The sequence below is a fragment of the Pelecanus crispus genome, chromosome 8 (genome assembly GCF_030463565.1).
Source record: "Pelecanus crispus isolate bPelCri1 chromosome 8, bPelCri1.pri, whole genome shotgun sequence".
NCBI lineage: Eukaryota > Metazoa > Chordata > Aves > Pelecaniformes > Pelecanidae > Pelecanus > Pelecanus crispus.
Window position 1 is genome coordinate 9,420,725 of NC_134650.1, and position 21,272 is coordinate 9,441,996.

General features: G+C 45.3%; 1 protein-coding gene across 1 annotated transcript in view; it reads right to left on the reverse strand.

Annotated features, from left to right (window-relative positions):
* ADAM19 (ADAM metallopeptidase domain 19) overlaps positions 1-21,272 on the reverse strand; it is a 32,813-nt gene that overhangs the window by 1,597 nt on the left and 9,944 nt on the right. Inside the window, exons 4-21 of the mRNA XM_075715852.1 lie at positions 17,520-17,598; positions 16,389-16,465; positions 14,557-14,749; positions 14,025-14,090; positions 12,570-12,641; positions 11,564-11,730; positions 10,316-10,400; positions 9,928-10,067; positions 8,133-8,310; positions 7,361-7,450; positions 5,909-6,104; positions 5,519-5,627; positions 4,785-4,989; positions 4,120-4,200; positions 2,897-3,005; positions 2,659-2,794; positions 2,364-2,430; positions 1,533-1,748 (exon numbers count right to left, since the gene is read on the reverse strand). Coding sequence (XP_075571967.1) covers positions 1,533-1,748; positions 2,364-2,430; positions 2,659-2,794; positions 2,897-3,005; positions 4,120-4,200; positions 4,785-4,989; positions 5,519-5,627; positions 5,909-6,104; positions 7,361-7,450; positions 8,133-8,310; positions 9,928-10,067; positions 10,316-10,400; positions 11,564-11,730; positions 12,570-12,641; positions 14,025-14,090; positions 14,557-14,749; positions 16,389-16,465; positions 17,520-17,598 — 2,266 coding nt within the window. The remainder of the gene's footprint in view (positions 1-1,532; positions 1,749-2,363; positions 2,431-2,658; positions 2,795-2,896; positions 3,006-4,119; positions 4,201-4,784; positions 4,990-5,518; positions 5,628-5,908; positions 6,105-7,360; positions 7,451-8,132; positions 8,311-9,927; positions 10,068-10,315; positions 10,401-11,563; positions 11,731-12,569; positions 12,642-14,024; positions 14,091-14,556; positions 14,750-16,388; positions 16,466-17,519; positions 17,599-21,272) is intronic.

A 21,272-nucleotide genomic window follows, 5' to 3' on the forward strand; every position in this document is an offset into this window, starting at 1 on the left:
ACACATACACTCACTATATGATTGCCTGTACAATGCCTGTAGACTTTACGTACATGCATATACGTGTGCCCATACAAACACACACAGCCCTGCACCCACCTACAATCAGTTATTACTTTGTTTGTGCGCACAGCTGTCCCTAATAGGATGCTCAGAGCATTATATTTTCCATTAGTCTAATGAATTGCAGTGTAAAGCATGCCCCTGGGGAGAAGATACCCACACAAGAACTAACTGCCTGTTGTTGCTCAGTCTCTGTGCTAAGTCGCTGGCTTACAGGTGTTGATTTAATAAACACAGCTGCACTCACAACTTGGAGGGCACCCAAAACCCCTGCAGTCTCCTCAGACGATGCATAAATGCGATGCGTGAGAGCTGCATCAGATGATGCTTGGGGATCTATTGCTCTCCAAGGACCTTGCCCTGTGTCTGCAGGAAGGACAAGGCAGACTAAATCCCCCTGACTGCCGGGTCCAAAGAGATCCTATAGGAATAGAAAGAGAGCAAATCTAGCAGATACTGTAAATATCTATCTAGGAAGGACACTGACACTAGCAAACAGTGAAATTAATTATTTCCCCTGTACCTTGTACATCATGTGGCAAGATTTCTTTTTGAAATCCTAGGAAAAGTGTTCCATCTAGTAGGTCTGACAGATAAAGAGACTGGATGCATTGGGGGGGAACACAATGGAGATTGTGAGCAACTTGTCAACAACCAGATGGGAAGGATACCTATTCCTTATTGACTACAGTCAGCTTCCTGCTTTTGTTTTAGTTTTCTTTCCTGCTGAAGTGCTGGCTGTTCACAGGAACAATGATGCTAGAAACAAATCCCATTCACTAAAATATTTTGGGTTTGTTTTCCTCTATTTCCTTCAAAGAGAGACTGCCTGGAAGCCAGCCTCCTGCTGTCCCCTGTAACTGAGCCCTTTGCTTCTTTGCTGGCCCTAACCTAATAAAGCTAATACGGAAATATTTTGGTAAAATGGGTTTAAGTCAGTCTGAGTGATTTGCCATCTTTTCCATAAGAATGTGGTGTCTGTACTAAGCTTAGAACAAAATTGCCAGCAAAAGTAGTAAATCAATACCCTTTCCTTATAACAACCTCATGGCTAGGATGCTCACATAAGATAGGGCCAGTCTGGATTAAGTCTAATGTTTTCTGTGCAACATGCTAAAGGTCCCATTTATCTATTATCTATTTGATTTGCAGCTAAAAAATATTTAGATGACCTTGGTAAAGCAAATGCTGCTTTGTGATCCAAGCTACCTGACTTCAAGTCCAGGTCAGAAGTATTGGGGGACCCAAATTAAGAGTAATTGTGCATGCTAGCGTCCAGCACAGTCATTGCCAGCTACACTACAAAGCAAGGAGGACCACCGGCAACTGTCCTGTGGCAAGATGGATCACGCACCAGTGAGCACAGTAACTCCTACACCCACACCAGGGTTAGAGAGGCTTCACCAGCCTCACTGAGAACAAACTTCCCCATCAAACCACATCTGCAGGACAGTGGTGCGACTCCATACCTGAGAGACGGGGGGTTTGGGAGCAGGAGGCGCTGGCCTGCTCGGGGGTGTCCGCCGGGCAACGTCCTTTGCAGGTGCTGGCTGCGCTGGTCCGGTGGGCTGCCCCACGCCACAGCTGTAGCCAGTGGAGAAGGCAGATGGCTGCTGTGTGTTTATTCGGAGCCCTGGAGCTTTCTGGGGAGGAGGTTTTGATGGGATTTCAGGGAAGCCAATCACCTGTGCAGAAGATCCACAAATCCCAGGAGTTAGGTACTTCCACTTCAAAACCACCTTTTTACTCTCTGCTACACTTCTGAGGATCTGCATGAGGTCTTTGGGCCACACAGTAGAAAATATTGCCTGCAACACCGGTATGTGTTGTATATGTCTAGTGGCAATTGATTAGATAGACTGGGACAATTATAGACAGAAATAAATAAATATATAGACAGAATAAATATATAGACAGAAATAAATAAAATATATAGACAGAAATGGGAATCAAGAGAACAGAGTAACTCAGGCATTATCGTTATAAGTGACCCTTGCAAATAAACCCAGTGTTTGCAATTTCTACAGTTTTGGGAGGGGGATGTGACAGAAGAGGATCTATCAGGAGGCACAAGCGGCCACACAGGCCTGGACAAATCCTAGCTCCTGCCTTTAAGGAAACAGCTAGAAATAGATGCTACATTCAGCTCCCACTGACTTTCAGCCATGGGGGATGTCTGTCTGTTTTTCCCACCCTTTGATAAATCCACTCCCTAATTGTAGTGTGAGAGGGAACCACATCCCAAATCTCCGGGTGGCTGCATCTCTCCCCAGGGACGTGGAAGGCAACCTTGCCCCTACCTTCCTCTGCTCCTGGGGAGTTTTCAACTTGAAGGCAGGGTTTGCATGCCCATTTTCAGAGGTGTCACTGACAATGAGAGAAAGAAAAGAGTGTTATTTCCTTTATACAAGTTCTTCCTTTTCTTTGCTGTATTTTCAATTATATTTTAACTGAAGTAAAAAAATGAGAAGCAAATACTGACTATACCAACAAACTGATTTAGTTATATTCCTCACAGCCTTTGCAATTTCTCTTCTGTCCTGACACTGAAAGGGGGTGGATGCAAGCAGACAAGGCACAGCACTGACAATTTACCTGAACTGTGGGGTCTTCTTTAAAGAACAGATGGCAAATTTATTCCAGCATTTCAGATAATAGAATAAAAACATTATTCCAATGAGAAGGAGAATAGGAGCCAGGATTGCGAGAGTTATCACGACCGCTGAAGGGCCTAAGGGCAAGAAAGTAGAGTTAGTTAAATGGAAAACTCCCTGCTCCCAATCTAACTAAAGTCCTTCTGAAGTGCCACCATAGTAGAGTTGGTCCCACTCACCTTCGGGCATGGGGGGACCACTGTCTGAGCTTCCTCCCCTCCCCTGCTTGTTGCAAAATGGGGGGGCCCACCCCTGGTCGCAGTGGCAGTTCTTGTTGTTATTGCAGACCTGGAGCGGGAAGACCCAGAGACTTTAGTGCCAGCTCCTAAAGAATCTGCAAGCTAAAAAAACATTAAGCCCTTGCTGGATACAACACTACAGAATAAACTCTTATTGGCATAAATAGAGAGTTAAGTGCCTGGAAACATTTTCTTTTCAGGCAGTGAAAGTGCCTTTTATTTCCTCAGAAATTCTCCCTTTCTTGAAAAGACAAGGGTTCTTCAGCTGAAGTGCCACTAACCTGGATTCAGGAGAAAAGCAGCATTTAGAAATGCCTTTCTCTTGTTCTTATCTCTAAACTGAAGGACACTGAGTCTTCCCTTCCATCCAGTGAAGATTTCTATTTGTTTAGGTTTATTGCTTGGCCCATTGCTATTTGTTTTATCGTCTAGACAGCCCCTGGATGGGGGACTGATCCCTCTGTTTAGGGATGTCCTGTGCTAAATGTAGCATTTAATTTGATTCTGTGGAATAGCTGACAGTCGCTCCCTACAGCTTCCTGGATTGTAAGAAATGAAGCAGACCGGGAATGAAAGAGCAGGGTAAAGTCCCCCTCCTTGTCAGGCACATCATGGGGCCTCCCAAGCTGCTCAGGGAGGCACACGCTGCTGCATGCTGCTGTATTTATCATGCTCTCCATTGCCTAAGTGGACCATGGGGATGAAGAGATGCTGATGTTTTGTGCCAGAAACATCAGCAAAAGGTATAAAAAATTCTCACCAACTTTTTCTTTCCATCCCCTGGGGGCACAGCAGAGCACAGTTTGGGATAAACTGTTCTAAGCATGACTTTTTACTATGTTTTTCCCTCAGTAAGTCTGATTATTTTTTTGTTCAATCCAAACTGGGCCAAGAAGATTTTTCTGTAAGATCACCCCTTCTTGTTTTTCATTCATGGCAATTCATATCCCTCCTGTAGACCTCCTTAAATCCTGTGTCAAAAGGACATTCACAGACCGGAAAACACATCAAACGTGAAAGGAACGTGCAAATTAATAACCAAGAAGCAGCAGTCCAGAGCAAACCTAAACATGGTATCAGAACTGAGCTGAACAACCATCCACAGATGAATGGCAGCCCATCCTGCTTCAGTCTGAAACGGAGATGAAAAGGAAGACACCTACTCCATGCCCATGGCACTTCTTGCTACAGCTTTCAGAATCAAAGACGATGGATGTGTTCTGGCAGCGTCCCTCAAAGCAAACCTGCAGGGAAAGGATCCAAAAACTCAGCATTAGTTCTTTGGGTTAAGTACCATATTACTGCCTTGTGTTATTTTGTGACTTGTGGGGTCCCAGACACCTTGGCAATACAAGTAATACCATGGGCAGAACAACAGGCCATGAAGTTAACCTGGTTCCCAAGCAAATATTTAATCACTACCCTAAATCCCAGCTAGCTCATCACATCATCACATCACACATCAGTGAGCTCGGAAGTCAATAGTTTGGCCGTGCCCATGTGACAAGTCTGTGGAGGAGCTTTCAGGTATCTTGATTTCTAATTGTGTGTCTCACCTCTAAGCAAGACAACCTCAACCAACTAGCAAATCCCAAATTTAGCACTGGCCCTGAACTTCATCTGGCAAAGACTTAAGGTATGGTCTTTGGTGTGTATTCTTCCATTGATTCTCAGAAGCTTGTAAGAAATTATTTTTCTAACAAACATTAAAATCCCCTAGAAAGGCATTAGACATAAGAAAATGGCTTGTTAACCACAAAGCACTTTCCAGATGGAAAAGTGATACCCTGAACCCCCCCCAAGCCATTACAGGCAGGACTGTACCTACATGATTGCTCCCACATTTTGTTCCTGTCAACACCAATCCAGGATCCAGCATCTCCTTTTCTTCACTCTCAGATCTGTACACATGGGTCCCTCGGCACCTCAGCTGCGTCCTCTGCATGCGGATAGTTGTGTCTATGGGCACCGCATTGGACTGCAGGGGTTTGGAAGCAGAACTCTGGCACTGGATCTTCCCACATTTAGCATCTCTGATTTCAAAGGAAAGGATAAAGTGATTATTTCTGGCTTGCTGAATGTTTTGCAGGCATCAGCTCTACATGTAAATTAAAGCAGCAGTGTTGAGTCATTGTTCAATGGCAAAAGAGCAAGTGCCTCCCAAGAGCCAGCCCAAGCAACCATGTCTGATGGATACTGATGGTACCATTTCACTGTCCCCATGGGTAGGACAGCCTCAACAAAATCACAGATAAGACTAAGAAGTTTTTGTCTCAGTTAACAAGCTACATTTTAGCTTACAGATTTGAAAATTCTCTCTTCTGTTGCTTTGAAAAAATATTAACTAGATGTTTTAAAATGCAAAAGGCAGGGAAAATGGTAAACTTAAGGCTTCAGTCATTAGGGCTCTAAGTCCAACAAGGATGCAGCTGGTTTCCCAGGAGGCAGAGGGAGGGAGTGAAACCAAAGAATGGATCAGTTTTATCTACTGGCCAATAATTTTGTAATATATAAAAACATTTTCTCCAATGAGCAACTCTTGGCTGCCACTCTGCTTTCTACCTCATCTCACACTTCCTGTAGTTGCCATTGATGTCCTTCCCACAGTTCCCGTAGATGTCTCCAGCAGCATTAACCTTCTCAAAGCAGGCATCTGGTGCTGGCCTTGCTCCTGCATGGAAGAAACTCACGTGGCTGATTCCTGTGGAGCCTGGTAGCCCATCTCACCACATGCCAACAACTCAGTTGTTTTTTTTCTGGGATGGTTTGAGCATGGGAAATTTTTGCTGCCTCCTCCAAGCGAGCAAGGCAGGAGAAAAGGCTCCTCAGACTTTGTCACTGATAATGCATATGGAAGGTACTACTGCCTTGCACAGGGTGAATAATAGCAGGATGCCACATAATATTGCCTGTTCAAAGGACAATGTATTTCGCTGCAAGTAGTGTCCTTACCAGGCCCCCACAGCTGCAAGCACTGGTCTTTATATGTGAGACACATGCCACTGTAGCAATAGGCCTTTCCTCCGTCGCAGGAAGCCCCATCGATTTGGTAAGAGTTGGAGGGGCAAAATGGTGACTCGCCAGTGCAGTATTCTGGGAGGTCACAGAGTCCTGATATTCCCCTGCAGAGAGTTCCTGGAGACATCAGCTAAAAAGATACAAAGGGAAACAAACTGAATTATTGCTCAGCTCCTTTGTGGTTTCATGTCTGCACAACGTCTCCCTGTAGGTAAGAAAAAATCTTGCATGTGTTTCTTCATCCAAGTTGTCTTAGGTTTTTTGAGGTCAGCAGTGATCCAAATGACTCTGTAACTTCATTAACTGGGTGAGCTGTGTAGAATCAAATTAATGACTGGATCCCTTCCATAGGTAGCGATGTGATCATGCACAGAAAATAAGGCTGCCAGGCCTCAACGGGACACAGATCCAACTCCCTCTACCTAGGGTACGATCCGATTCACCTAAACCATTCCTGACAGATGTTTGCGTAATCTATTCTCAAAACCCTCCCTGTTTGGGAAGTTTGTTTCAGTGTTTGCCTGTAATTTCTGCTGGAGACATTTTCCTAATCTATAACTTATGTCCGCCTTGCTTATGAGTTTACCCAGTTCATTCTTGTCCTGTCCACCACGGACATGGAGGACAGAAGGGCATACACAGTTACATTTAGGAGGTTTTTCCAAGACTCTTGTTAAAGGCGTGAGTCCAGGTGGATTCCTGGAAAATTATTTTCCACATGCTCAGGATAGGACAGTAAGAGCACATGGTCAATGTGCAAACACAAAAATGAGCTTAACGGAAATGCTTGCCTATGTTCATTTTTGAGTTAACTTGTTGTCAAAGCTTGAGATCTTTGGCTCCAAAATCAGAAACGCATTTTAGCCAGCCTCTGTAAGGAAAGCTGAGATTTAAAATGATAGTGGTCACATGCATACAATCCTCTTTGCTAGTGTTGCTTCAGCAAACACCTGGGCTAAAGGAATTCAATTTCATCCCAGAAAAGAGGGTTTGGAGCAAAGACAGCATCCAGCCTAATCCCCAGAGGAAGTGTTTGCTCTAAGAGGTCTGTCTAGATTTCTTCTAGAGCCAAAGGAGAGAAATAGTCATTCTGATTCATTCCATCCCTAAGTGTTTGAGAGGCGGTGTGACTTCATTCTGGCAGCATTCACGGCTCATCTTAAGTTATCAGAGGAGTCAATTAAATTAGTCAGCTAAAAGAAAGGACCCCAGTAGTTTGATTGCACTCGTAGCTGTTGTACCTAAAAATCAGACCATGTTGCTTGCAGGTGAGGAGCTGAACTCCATGTTTGGCTGTGTTTGCTTCCCTTTCCCGTCCATTTTTCAGCCTCACACTTCCACCACTGTTATTCCCTCTCCTCTTTTAGGAAAACCCAGAGATCCCACCTTGCACTGATGACAGCAGCTGCCATGGGCACATTCGGCACCCAGCTTCAGGGAGCAGGTGCTGGCATCGCAGCAGGGGTTATTGCATTCCTGGAAGACAGCGAGATGCAGCAGAGTTTACAAGGCAGATGTTCAAGACAAGAATGTGCCAGAGCATCAAAGTGTGAGGCTAGCACTAATCTGTTCTTCTACATGGTGAATTACATGTGAACAAAGTAACAGCCTTCCTTCCACAATATGTTCATGATACCCAGCATGTGCTGAATTACAGTACTGCAGAACTGTATCCTATGTAAGACTGACTGGATACTGTAGGTTGTGCTCATTACATCTAGTGAGTCTGGCCTGCTGGTTCCAGCTCCCTTTTGTCTTATTAGTCAAAGTATGGATTTGGAGAAGTGAGAGGCAGTGCTAAGAAAAGCCCCACCCTTATCAAGAACGGAGCTGTAAGCAAAGTGAACTTATATATGAAACTGCAACATCTAAGATCACTTTTTCTTTTTTAAATGATGTTTTCATCACCTCTGTTCAACCATGGATTACACCATCCCTGAGTTCTGGGATGCATTGTACTACGTACTGTGAATTTAGTTAGATGCGATACTTTACAACTTTGATTTACATTGCGTATACATTTATATACAGGGAAGGTATGCATATCACCTGCACAAACAAAAGCTGTTTACATATCACATAACTGTACTTGCAAAATACATAATAAAATCATTGTGTCCCACTAAACCCCAAATGGTTGGATCTGAACAATTGTTACCTCCACCTCTCCACAGTCACACTCCTCCCCCTCTTCCAAGTAGCCATTTCCACATTTCTTCCCACCATACATTTTTTTGGTATCCGGCATATTGGAGAGACACATCCCTCCACCAGACTGCAGATACTTCTCCAGCTCTTTTCTATTGCACTGGTTGAACACCTTGGGGAATGGGTGCCTGAATATGGACAGTGTAGAAAAACATCATGACAGATCTGGGCAATGGTTTAAAGAACCAAAAATGAGCACATGCAAATCCTGGTAAGTGCCAAAGGACACAGGTCCTTCTCTGAAGTCTGTGAAATTGTGCAAAAGTGGATCATGATTTTGTGTGTGTGTGTGTGTTTTCAAAATCAGATCCATCTGGATTACATTAGAAAATAAGGTGACTGCACTGCAAGACTGTCTAGTAATATAATGGCCTTAAAAAACAAACTTTATTGAAACAAAATATGTTGAGTTAGACTTGACTTTGTCAGCCTTCAAGTATGGCTGTCCTTACCTGCTCAGTGCTGAAGCTGTGGCTTATTCCTAACTCTGCTCAAACAAGCCTAAGAATCCAGCACTCCGGCTGTGAATAACTGCTTGTGAATTTACCTGATAAAAATAACGTTTCCTTTTTCCTATCTACTGCCTCATTGCAAAGGACATGAATATTTTCTGTTACATGAATTATTAGTTTCTGTTGCTACAATGCTTGAACCTATGCACTCTATTCATGACCATGCATGTGAGAGTACATGTTGTATATAGTACATTCTACCTGCATACCAATATGTTTTCACTTCTCACTTAAATGTTTTTTCTTTTTTGGAGGAAATCATTCACATAAAAGAAGGTACCTAGTGGAGACAGTTTTGTTAAAAACTGCTAAACCCCAAGGAGGAAGGCTTGAAGAAACAGGGAATGTGGCTTTAAGTGAATGAGTTCAGCTGACATTTTTACATGACTGAAATATGGAAGCTATCATGGTTCCTTATCCAAAATGAGCCCTGGAATCCCTGTGAGTTTCCAGAGTCACTCTCGCTTCCCTTTCTCTTAAAGCTAGTTATTTCTTCCCTTTTAAGCACAGTCATTCTGTGACTCACTGAAACCAAACAAGCAGTCAATCTGTTTTCATTTCTTCTGACTTAGAAATATAATTCTATTGCTGTACCTTTTAATAAAATCAGTTCTTTCCTGAAGCAATCCTTTTTCCTCTCTTTACCACACTGTAATACACATTATCTTTTGCATGAGAAACCCTATCAACTATTTATCTACGCATCTTGTGTGCAAACCAGAAATGAAACCCATGTAAACCTCTACATGCTAAGGTCACATGTATTCTGGTCACCCCTTACTTCTCTGTACTTGCTGGCAATAGGCAGTCCAGGTTTTGCAGAAGGATGTGTGCATATATGCATTCAACTTGCTTTGGGGTGATGGATCATTTGGTAGGACACAGTGGGAAGAACAAACTCAAGAGACATGGGGTTAGAGGGGTCCTGAGACAGTGTTTCAGGACAGAAGGTAGGAAAATTTTCCTTTTTACCAGACAGCACTTCTAAATGCTGCCAGGTACCTACGTTACCTAAGGCCAGTCTCAGGCAGGAATAAGTTCATTAGGAATTTAGCAAATTGCTACCGATACATGAGCCAGGGTTTGCCCAGCAGTATTTTCTCTATAAACACAATGGCTCCAACAGGCAGCAACAGACCCACCTTGAGTCTGCATTTCTAGCTCTTAATCCACCAAGGCTCTTGTAATGAAGCCTTTTGCATTTCTCCATGAGACCCTGTAAGATGAACTCACCCAGTTGCAGAAGCCATGATGCAGCCTCCATCTTCTGCAGGGGCAGTACAGCAGCCAGCTGAATCATGATTCATGCCAAAATTGTGTCCCATCTCATGGGCAATAGTTGCAGCAACACCAATGGCATTATCAGAGTGATCCTGTGCAAGGCCAAAGAGGCACATCAGCATTTTACCTGTGCCTGTCCTTGTGCACCTCTGAGTCAATGGGGTAAGTGGCACTTCTCATTACTACATGTAGAAAACATCTACTGAAGGTATTCCTGCCTATGAGCAGGTGAGCTAGAGGCCTTCACAGGAAATATTTTCTTCCTGGGCTTTAGGAGGCATCTATCCTATGTTTTCACTGCTGGCAAGAAACATCATATTAGGTATTAGCAATTACTTACCATGTTTACTCCTCCTGACTGGAAATCAGAGCACATGGCCATCACGGGAGCCAAGCCTACTGTGGTACCTTGGAAGGGCACACCCCTGAAATCAACCCAAAAAGACCATGAAATGGCACCAAGGCACTTGAGAAGGCAAGGCAGAGAAGTGCATCCTGCAGTCCACAGCTTTATACATATACACAGTGTCAGGTGAATACATTTTCTTTAGTAATGTCTTCAAGTACAGGACGTTATAGCAGAGCTACAAAGCCTTAACACCTATTTTTCTTGGACTACTACTTTGTTTTAAGGGCCAACCAGCCAATCCTATTTTTTATAATGGTCTCATGCCAAAAAGTGCTCCCGTGAGCTTTGCAACAAGCACAGAAAATACTATTTCTGGATCCTTAATTGGGTACTGTTTTGAATACTAAATTTACCTTAAGCCTGCTATTTGCCAGCTTGGGATTCAGGGACTTGACAGAGTACTAGATAACACCTCTGAGCCACACTCGGCTCCTGCCTGGTGAGCTGGAATTCTGCACCGTCCCTGCTGGCATGTCTGAAATGGGAGCCTTGGAAATTGTGCTCAGGACATGACTAGGTGAAGGCAAAATACAGTAATGTTAAAGGGGAAGAAAAACCAAACCAAACCAAACAAAACAAGGGAAAAAAGGCATTCCATCTCCGCATTTCAGTCCTACAGGTTTCTCCTCTGAGTCACCACTATTTACTGGTGGATGAATTACCATGGGAGAAGCAAGGAGGTCTAAGAGTTGCTGCAAATTTTTTTTCCAATGGCATCTGCATTGCTGGCCATAGCTACTGGCCCTAATGAGATCAGTAGGATGAGTCACAGATCATCAGCTAGCTCCCAGCAACATGTCCCCTGTGCCTCAGAGGGATGAGTTAGGAATAAATGCCTTCTGCAAAGGGCTTAGCTCCCCTTTACAGGCCCTGCTTATGGTTCAGATTTTCTTGAAATTGTACATGTAGCTGTGACAGATCACGTGCAGCCATCTGTGATATGCACACACAATAAAGCTCATGCACTTTGGTGCTTGCATATTGAGACTGCTGCAGAGCCTGGGACCTCCGCTTTTCCTAAGGTGATTGTGCTCTGGGTGCCAGAGCTTAATGCTGGCTGAGTGGCCACTACATAAATCTGCCCCTCTAAATCTTAGAACGATATCATCTCGCACACCGATTTCTCACCCACCCAAACTACTTGTCAGAAACAGGTTATTTCAGGAGAAATAAACCTACGTGATTAGTTGGGCGTTATCGTGTTTTCTGTGCACCCGCTCCTTGCTACTCCAGGCCAGAAAGGACTTCAGGGTGGAGTAGGGGTTCTCAGTTACATCACATTTATTCCAATTACTCCAGATCTCCAGCCCCACCAAGGCAATCCGGATATTCAGGGATCTGTAAAACTAAGATACAGGAAGGAAAAGAGGTGACAAAATGAGCACCAGTAATTTATTTTACTGTCATTTAAATCTTGTATATAAACCCTGCTAAACGCTACTCCGGATACACATGTCCAGAGAACGTGTTCTCTCTGGAAATGCATTGCAACTTATTGCCGCAGCTCTGCAGAGAGAAATGTGCACCACCCACAAACCTAAGCTCAGTTGAACTAGAGATGCTGAACTTTTATTTTTAAATGAATGACAGAGAGATAATCTAGAAAAGCAGAGACTGGAGACTGAGATCATGTTTATCTTCAGATATGTCAAAATTCCTGAAAAGAGGAAAGAAATAATCTGCTGCCCACATCAAGTACAAACAGGACAAGTCTTCACGGACAGGGGGGTGAAGGGAGCAGTGGAAGGAATTTAAGGGGAGAAGGGGAGTATGAAGGGAGTAGATCTGAAAAGTTGTGACATTTGCTTCAGCAGAAGTGGGTACCACTGCAAGGATGACCTCTGAAGGCTTCTTCCACCTCTACTTGCCAAGATTTCTATAATTTGAAGTTAATACCTTAGTCCCTTGTCAAAAAACAGTATTTAGGTAACACAGTTAATACAGAGATTTATTAAAACACAGAGATATTCATGCTTGCTCCAAGGTAAGGAATGGAGATTTCCGCCCCCCCCAATATCCAAAACCAAAATTGTTTGTCAGATGCTCTCCACTCCCCGAGTCACTGGCGAGAACTGTTGAAACATTATTCTCTCTCCCAAGAAGGCAGGCATCTTCTGTCACAATTAATTCTCATATTTCATGATTTGGACTTTGCTTTCCTCAGTTCACACACACCTGATCTCACCTTATCTACGTAATTAGCAGCCTCCACTAATTTAAGCTTTGTTGCTTCAATGTCGAAGTGATGCTTCTGAAACTGAACAAAATTAACATGTCAGGCAGCACAAAGGCAAAGAGGAAGAGCTGATACGTGTTAAATCAAGTCACATTACTCTGGGAATAAGAAGGTAACTATCAGGTGAAGCCCAAAAGCTTTCCTTCACTGTACATCTGACTATAAGCCCACCCATACATGTATATTCAGAATTCATTCCTGGCATCCCACTGCAGCGACGTTACTCAAACAGTGGTAGTAACCCAGTGGAGCAACCCAAACTTATCGGAGCCCCCAGAGGCAGGGGCTGACAAAGAACTGCCAAATTTGCTAGGTAAAATATATAGTAACATGACTTCATGTCTGAGGTAAAGGCTGCCATAGTGCTCGTCCCATCTTGCTCACCCAATGAATTTGCTTATTTAAACCACCTGCCAATTAACAAGTTAATTTTAGAAAACTGTTTGATTCAAGGAATTAAAGTTGCAAAAGGTTTAGATTTTTTGTTTAACAGATGACAAAACCTGGGACTTTTCTTCTAGCAAGGGAGACAGTAAACGCAGTAAGGGCAGTTAATGACGACACTGCAACGGTGTCAACCCCAGCTTGTCTAATGAAATAGTGAGCAACATATGGTGGTTCTTGAGTATAATGTGTTTTCTCATAGTCTCCCTTGTATCCTGCTGCCTAATAGAGAAGCTGAAATAGGTTCTGCCTCTTCAGTTTTGTTCAGAATAAATTATAGCCTGGAGCACTACGTGGCTTTCACTATTGGAGTTTCAAGTTGTAAATAACGAATAGGACCAGCCTGACTCCTGTCTGTGCTGGAGATTAGACGATCGGCAAAACACTGCGCAGTTTGCACTGTCAGTAAGTGCGTCTGGTGTGCTGTCCAGGCTGGGGACAGGGGAGGGATTGCTGACTTCACTGGGTCTCTTCCAGCCCTATTCTACCATCTAGAACCTTGAAAATGTCTATTTATATACTTGCTACCAGCTCAGAGAAGAGGATAATCACGGTTATCTTCTCTAGAGATTAAGTGTACTGCAGTTACAAGCACATCATTCCTCGAAACCCCCAAGCCACCCTAGGCTGAAGGCAGTCTCTCCCATTGATAATCAGGGCCAACCACTGGTACCCTGCGAGGCAAGAACTGACCCCCAACCCTAGCCCTTCAACCAAATAGCAACCTGCACCTCTCCCCTGGCCAACAGTGACTGACAGTGGCAGCAGGGGAATTATGGCTGCTAGGACAAAAGTGACGAAGACAGCTCTCCCTGTCTGCTGCTGGGGGTAGGACCATCAAGATGGCAAGAGGAAACCTGTTTTGCTCCAGCTGCTCTCCCTGCCCCAAGAGATGCTGCAGGTGGGATGCTCGCTCTGGGCCTGGTGCTCAGTTGGTATAAACATGATCCCTTTTCTCACCTCTGCATAATCAGCCACGAGCAGAAGCTCCACATACTTCGTAGCCTGCAGTGTCTCCCGTTTCACCTGCAGCAGCAGCGACACAGGTTATTTCCCCAATATCCCCCAAGAAACTCTTCACAAAACATGTACAGGCCATTTTTTCCCAGCTTGTTTTTCACTGGCCATTCAAGCCGCCCCATCACACACAGGGACCTCCAGATGTGATTGACTTATAGCAATGAAGTATCACAAGTCAGTTTTAGCTACAGCAAGTGCCCACGTTCACGTCCTCAGCTCACCTGTTTGTTCTTGTATCAGATGCACAAATCTGTGCAGGAACAGCTACCACCCAGGTTCCTCACGCTACATAATGGTCCCCAACACTCATTTGGAGCCCCTATTTGGCAACCAGCTTGCTATAAACCCTCTTAAATATTCTCCCTCATTTCACTTTCTGAGCTAGTGTCCTGGAGAACAGCAGGCTCCTTCGGCTTGGAACAGGTGGGAAGTTTGGAGCATCATGCATGGACCTGTTTTGACCCCTGCTCACCCTCTGGTGAGGTGGTTTCATCCCAGTTGTGAAGTCCCTGAGCCAGTCTTCAGCTGCGTCCCCAGTGCCCTGGTAGCCACAGGCTCCTCTCTGCCACCTCAGGGCGTCCAACCTGTAGATCAAGTGCTGGTTTGGGCTATCGGGAACCGGCTCTAAGATGTAGCTGGAATTGCTGCTCAATACGATAAGTCCTCTGTTGAAACAGGAAGCAATAAGAGGGGAAGTTAATTACTATCACAGCAACTGGAGACAAATCCTTCTGCTGCTGCTGAGTTCCCACCTGACCCTGGCAAGGCACTTATCCTTGCCAGGCCATTCAGTTCATTACTAGAAAGGATGAGAATATTTTGAGTTCAGATGGGGGAATCCCTGAGCTTGCATATATTAAAATCTATTCAGTGGGCCTCAGACATTCAATTAAGGGGCTATTGGAGCATGTGCTGCAATAACGCTAACCTAAGGAGTACTGATTTTTTTAAAGTACAGCTTTTTCTTTAGGGGCAGTGGAAGCTTTTCAACCAATTTGTCTTTAACAGAACTGACCTAAAAAATGTGAAGACTTTGTTTGTCAATAGAAGAAACCACAGTTCTCTCTGGGACTTGCACATAGCCATATGGTTCTGGTTTTCTTAATGAGGATGTCACAGCCAGGAGAGCTGGAAATCTGTGTCAGATGCCCCCTAGAAGATGTGTGGCTCGATGGGCAGCGTGCTTCCCTGTGAAGGCTCAGAGTGAAAACAGCCCCGTGCGCTCAGCTCCCGGGCCTTCCTGGCAATTAGAAAACAACGTCGAGGAGTTGCCAGCACACTGCTGAGCTCCGAGTGCAGGAATGCTACCACATGTGCACACCAAGGAGACATCCCTATCTCCTCTGCAGCTAGGAAGGGAGAGCCTAGGAAAATGCAGGCTGAGAGAAGCAAGGCACCCCCGTGACTACTTTTGCTTTTGGATTATTTATTGCAAACCACAGGTGGCTGCACTGTCGTGTTTATCTCACTGGACTCTTTGGCCTGTGCTACATTCACTTAAGACGTCTCAGGTTTGCTTTGGCATGGGCTGTTTCCTGGCTGGAGCCGGTCCCATCAGCACAGCTTCCAATCAGTGCTCGAGAGCATATGACCACTAATATCAATAAAGCCCATGTGGTGTTTTGGAAACAAACTCTGAGCTGGTGTAAATGAATGCAGCTCCTTGGTCGCAACAAGCCATTTCATTTACTCCTGCTGAGGATACAGACAGTCTTTTCTTGCCAAAGACTCCATTACTACTAAAGCAAAGGTTTTAAATGTGTAACACACACAACCCTGGCACCACACAGGGAGAAAGCGGAAAGTGGGGCTGACAACCCAAGAGGAAGTTCAGACTTGAAGACTTTGCCCCAAAATGCACACAAAAACTTGCCAGTTGTGAGAGACTGGGAGAAGGAGCTGGTTTCTGCAGTAGTGTAGTTTACTGGGCTGGGACATGGTGAGTCCTGTCCCTGTCTCTGCAAGAGATGCAGCCCTGAGTCACTAACAAGAGAGTCGTTTGCTCCAGTGGACTCTGGAGTTAAACTCACTCATTGCACAAGTCCACATTGCCAGCACAAAGCGAGAAGGAGTCTAGGAACTGGCTAGGAGGCCATGCTTACTAATGACACCCAAATTTCTGCATTTCCCCCAACATGCTCCCTTTTATGCCCAGGATCCTTGGCTGGATGGTATTTGAGAACAGGTCTATCTGCCCAGAAAGAAATAAGGTACCCAGGCTGCTGGGGAGCCAAGCTTGAGTGGCAGCACGCTGAGGAGCTGAGCAGAGGCATTCCTGCAGCTCCGGCATCACCAGGCACTTACCGCAGTCCTCTGCATGTGCTGAGCGTGACACTGGAGCGCTCCCAGCCCCTGACGACCCCATGGTAAAAGCAGTGGTCCTGGAAAGCAGAGGGGAGCAGGGTTGGCAATGAAGTTTCAGGATGGGTGTATGCTATATTTAGGCATCACTGAGTCCCATGTGAGTGCTGCCAGTACTCCGGTAATTGTTCTCTTTCCACTGCATTTGGCAGTTGACTGTCATAACTAAATCTCTGCGAGTCTGCACTGAAATTTGGCCTTTCAGCTGCCATGCATGGCCTGTGCGAATGTATCAAACAGCTCCTTGTTGCCAGTAAGAATTAAGAGCTTTGAATCCCCAAGGAAGCAACTCAGATGGCTGCAGCATTAAGGCCGATCCAAAGCTTTCTGCCTGTAATGGGAGCTGCCTATCGATGGCAGCTGGCCCTGGGTCAGGCCCCAAAGGATGTGGCTTCAGCCCCAGAGAGGGTGACGCCACCGGCAGTGGGGAAGTCCCTGTCTGGGGGCTCCTGTCAAGACAAAGGCAGCCTCTGGCAGGGACAAGGAGGCTTTGGGGCAGAAACGCCAACATATTCATCACATCCCTTCCCCTCGCCCCAGGGCAGTATCAGTAAAGATGATCTCATGGGGTTTTTAGCTCTTATTTTTGCATCGCAACCAATGCACATCTTTGTGCCACTGCAGCAGAGGGCCATCCAAGGCCTGCATGAGATCAGTAATTCATGGGATTTTTACTGAACAGGAGCCAGCTTACATGGGCTGCTTTTCCTAAAGGATGGGAATGTCCCCAGCATGGAGTACCCCATGGCAAAACTAAAAGCAAGAGGATGAGCAATGGGAGGAATAAACGATTCCCCAGCACCCAGAGAGAGGGGAGTAATGCTGGAGGCTGACCTGGGCTTTTATATCAGAGCTCAGGCAAAACAGTAAGATGTTTTTACCATTGCTGGGGGATGGAGACACTTTCTTGCTGGAACCCCCCAGGTCAGAAAGTCAGACTGCCCTCCCCTTCATCTTAAAGCAGACCCATGGCCTTAAAGAAAGGCTCTGGAGAAAGAAGGTCACCCGCTTCGCCGGGCCCCCTCCCTGGTCTCTCCTGCACACCATGGGACGGAAGGCACTCTCTGCACTCACCGTGTGGGTCAGAGAGGTGGTCTGAGGTTGTCCAGTCTGGCTGTAATGAGTCTCAGTGTAGCTTGGTGCAAATAGGTTTCTGCAGATACAGGGAGGGGGAAAGAAAGAAAAAAAAGAAGAAAAAAAAAAAAGACAATAAGACCTTTCTTTAGACCTGCATTCCTGTTTCCTGTGTGTGTTAGAAAATTGGCCAGATGCAACTCTTTCTGAAGGCAGTGTAAATACTCCTGTTGCTGTGAACCGCTATTATGGGCTTGGGGTGGTCACTGTTCGCTACCTACAGTGTGAAACCAATTGCAATGCACAGAGAGGGCAGGCAGGAGACAGGTATTTGGGGGACACCAGCCGAGAGCTACGCTGTATCTCTGCACTCGGCTCTGGATCAGCGCTTTCCGCCTGCGAGGCACTTGTTAACACACTGTCCCCAGGGAGGCAGCGGCTAATGGCTTCGTGGTGGCACAGGAGCCATCGCTGCTGCAGGACCCGTGCCACAGGCTGTGCTTCCCTGTGCAGAGCACGCTGTGATGGCAGAAGGTCAGCAGGTGGAAGTATAGTTGACCTCCTTGCCACATCCATCTGTCTGCTGCCCTGGCAGGAGCTGAGCACTTCTCGGGTAGCATACCCACTTCTGAAAAGATGCATCGAGCCATCTTCTTAAGTGCTCTTTCAAGCCATTTACTAAATTAAAATAATAAAGGAGACCCTGTCCCCGAGTTCAATCAGGCACCGAGATCCACTTCCAACAGCTGCAAGTGAACAATTCAATTTTTATGTGAGGACTTAAAAAAACCCTGGAAATTCAACATCATCATCCTCCCTTAATGGGTGCAAGTCTCCGAGCAGTTTCCTTTACTACTGCAAAGTCATGCCCCATATTTGCTAGGATTAGATTCAGTGCACTGAGCCCAGTGTACCAATGCATAACAGAGGCCGGTTCTGGACACATCTGGGCACTGGTGTGAGTTCTCAGCTCAAATCCAGACTCTCTCCACTGTCCCAATCGGAGCATAATTATAAACCAATCTGCATGTGTATGTCAACATCTGCCCAGAAGGTGATTCACATCTTTGTCCTAGGAAAATGCTGATTCCCCAGTTTGAATTTGTTTGTGTCATCTTCATGTAGACAATATTCTCCCTGTCTTCAGCCCAGGATCAGACCAAAAGTCTAGAAAAGGCGCTCCTGTGCACTGAATAGTAAGTGTTTTGATTTGGTTCCAGAGGAAACAGCCTTCCCCTTCTTTTTAAACATCTGCATTTGCTAAACAGTGATATAAAAAAAGTACAGCAAGTCAAAATCTGGGCCAAAACAAGAAGGTCATATCCTGTGTCCATCTCAGCAGCAGTAAAATGTAGGTTCAAAACATTTTTTTAAAACAATGGCCTCATTTCCAAAAATTTGGAGAAGGATCACAGCATATGCCCCATCTATGACACACACTTCTGCAGCAACCCTGCGGTGCTGTCAGGCCACCGAGGCGCCACACTTGCCACGCCACGGAGATGCCACGTGCATCCTGGGCAGCGCGACACCAGCAACGCTGCAGCTGCAGTTCAGTCCTTCTGCATCTCCATTTAATGCATTTCAGGCACCAGACTTTTGAACTATGACCTTGTCCTGGTTTCGGCTGGGATAGAGTTAATTTTCCTCCTAGTAGCTGGCATAGTGCTGTGTTTTGGATTTAGGATGAGAATAATGCTGATAACACACTGATGTTTTAGTTGTTGCTAAGTACTGCTTATGCTAGTCAAAGACTTTTCAGCTTCCCATGCTCTGCCAGGTACACAAGAAACTGGGAGGGGGCACAGCCAGAATAGTTGATCCAGACTGGCCAAAGGGCTATTCCATACCATATGGCGTCATGCTCAGTATAGAAACTGGGGGGGGTTGGCTGGGGAGCAGCGATTGCTGCTCGGGAACTGTCTGGGTATCGGTTGGTGGGTGGTGAGCAATTGCATTGTGCAGCACTTGCTTTGTATATTATTATTACTATTATTATTATTATATTGTTATTATTATTACTACTACTACTACTATTTTACTTTATTTTATTCCAATTATTAAACTGTTCTTATCTCAGCCCAGGAGTGTTTCTCACTCTTACTCATCTGATTCTCTCCCCCATCCCATCAGGGTAGGGGGAGTGAGTGAGTGGCTGAGCGGTGCTTAGTTGCTGGCTGGGGCTAAACCATGACAGACCTGCAAGAAAGCAAGAAAGAAAGTCTTCCTTTCTTTGCTTGATTACTTTAGGCTGGATGAAGAAAGCTTTATCAGAAGCAAAACTAAAGATTTTTCCATCTGTCTTGGGTTTTGGTATGTGGCAGTCAGGTCTAATCTACCATGAAAGCCTCTGTTTGAATAAGGGATTGGGTGCTTGTGATATCTAATTAAATTAGGCCAGAGCAACAGGAAATGCAGCCTTTTATCAGAATGTTTGAAATGCTTCCCCCATCCAGCATCCAAATGCTCAGACACCTGAACAAGTACCAATGGCTTAGTGTCAGACAAAAGCATGTGCCGCTGTTGTATTTGACAGCATTTGATGTCGGAATACAACAGCTTTTATCTCCACTTTCAAAGTTCACTGTAGCACAGGCAAGCTCATTTTGTTTCCTTCTGATATGTTAATTCCCATCCCTAGATCCTGTCATTGATCAGAAGGAGAGATTGCTGCGTTCAGCTATCTCGGGTCTGTAAACTGAAGATAAGCACAGAAGCACCATCCCACAGAAAATAACTCCCTTCATCTCCCTGACTGCAGTAGCTTGTTCAGCATGAGGCTGCAAGAAACAAATGTTTAATCAACACATTGCATTAACTTGCCGGAAATTGCCTTGAGCAATGTGGTCTGGCAGGTATCTGGTCTGTGTTAGAGACTGTCATCTTGAGAGTAGATGCTAAACCAGCGTGCATCTGCCCAGCACTACTAAAGCCAGAATTAGACACCAGCCCATGGATTCCAGTAGCTGAGTCTTGCACAGACTACTTGTTTCATTCCCAAACAAGCACGCTTATGTTTTCTTCCTGCTCCTTTATTCTTGGAAAGCATTTACTATGAATAGCTATTTTATCTTTCCTCCAGCATCTACCATAAAACTCCTCAGTGCTTTGACTCCTGCCCAGTCCCAGTGCTGAGCCAGGCCATGTTGAGCACCAGAGTCTGGCACACCAAGTTTCAGGGCACAGGATGATGCCACACAACACATGGTTGTGTGCACATCTCTTCCTACCTGCAGGATCAGGCTCTAGCCCCTTCTAACATGGATTAAGGAGCTGAGAGGTCTGCCTGAATTTTTAGGGATACTTATGCAGCTGCTGAGCTCAAAGCATGCATCATCTGGCTGAGTGGTGCCATGTTACGACTTTCTAGCCTCTCTCTACCAGTTGACTCCTACCCTACATTGTAGGCTCCCTGTGAATGGTCCAGCTTCTTATTCTGAGCTGAAACAGTACTTTTTTGAAGACCCTTCCCTGCCTTAATGCAGGGGAGCCTTGGGGCTCTTGCAGCACCGCTGAGAAGGGCTATCACAACACATTGCATGGTGTGCGGTGGGAAGGGCAGTGAGGAAAGAGGTAAAACAACAGGACATCTTGCAACACCCTTGGGGTGCCATCTCACTTCAGAGCCTGTGAAAGCTCATTCTCAGCCCAGCTTACTTCCTCAGCTAGCATCAAGCTTTCCACCAAACTGTAAATAAATAGAAAAGAAGCCACCTTTCCATCTCACAGGGCACCAAAGTTATCAGCCAGTCT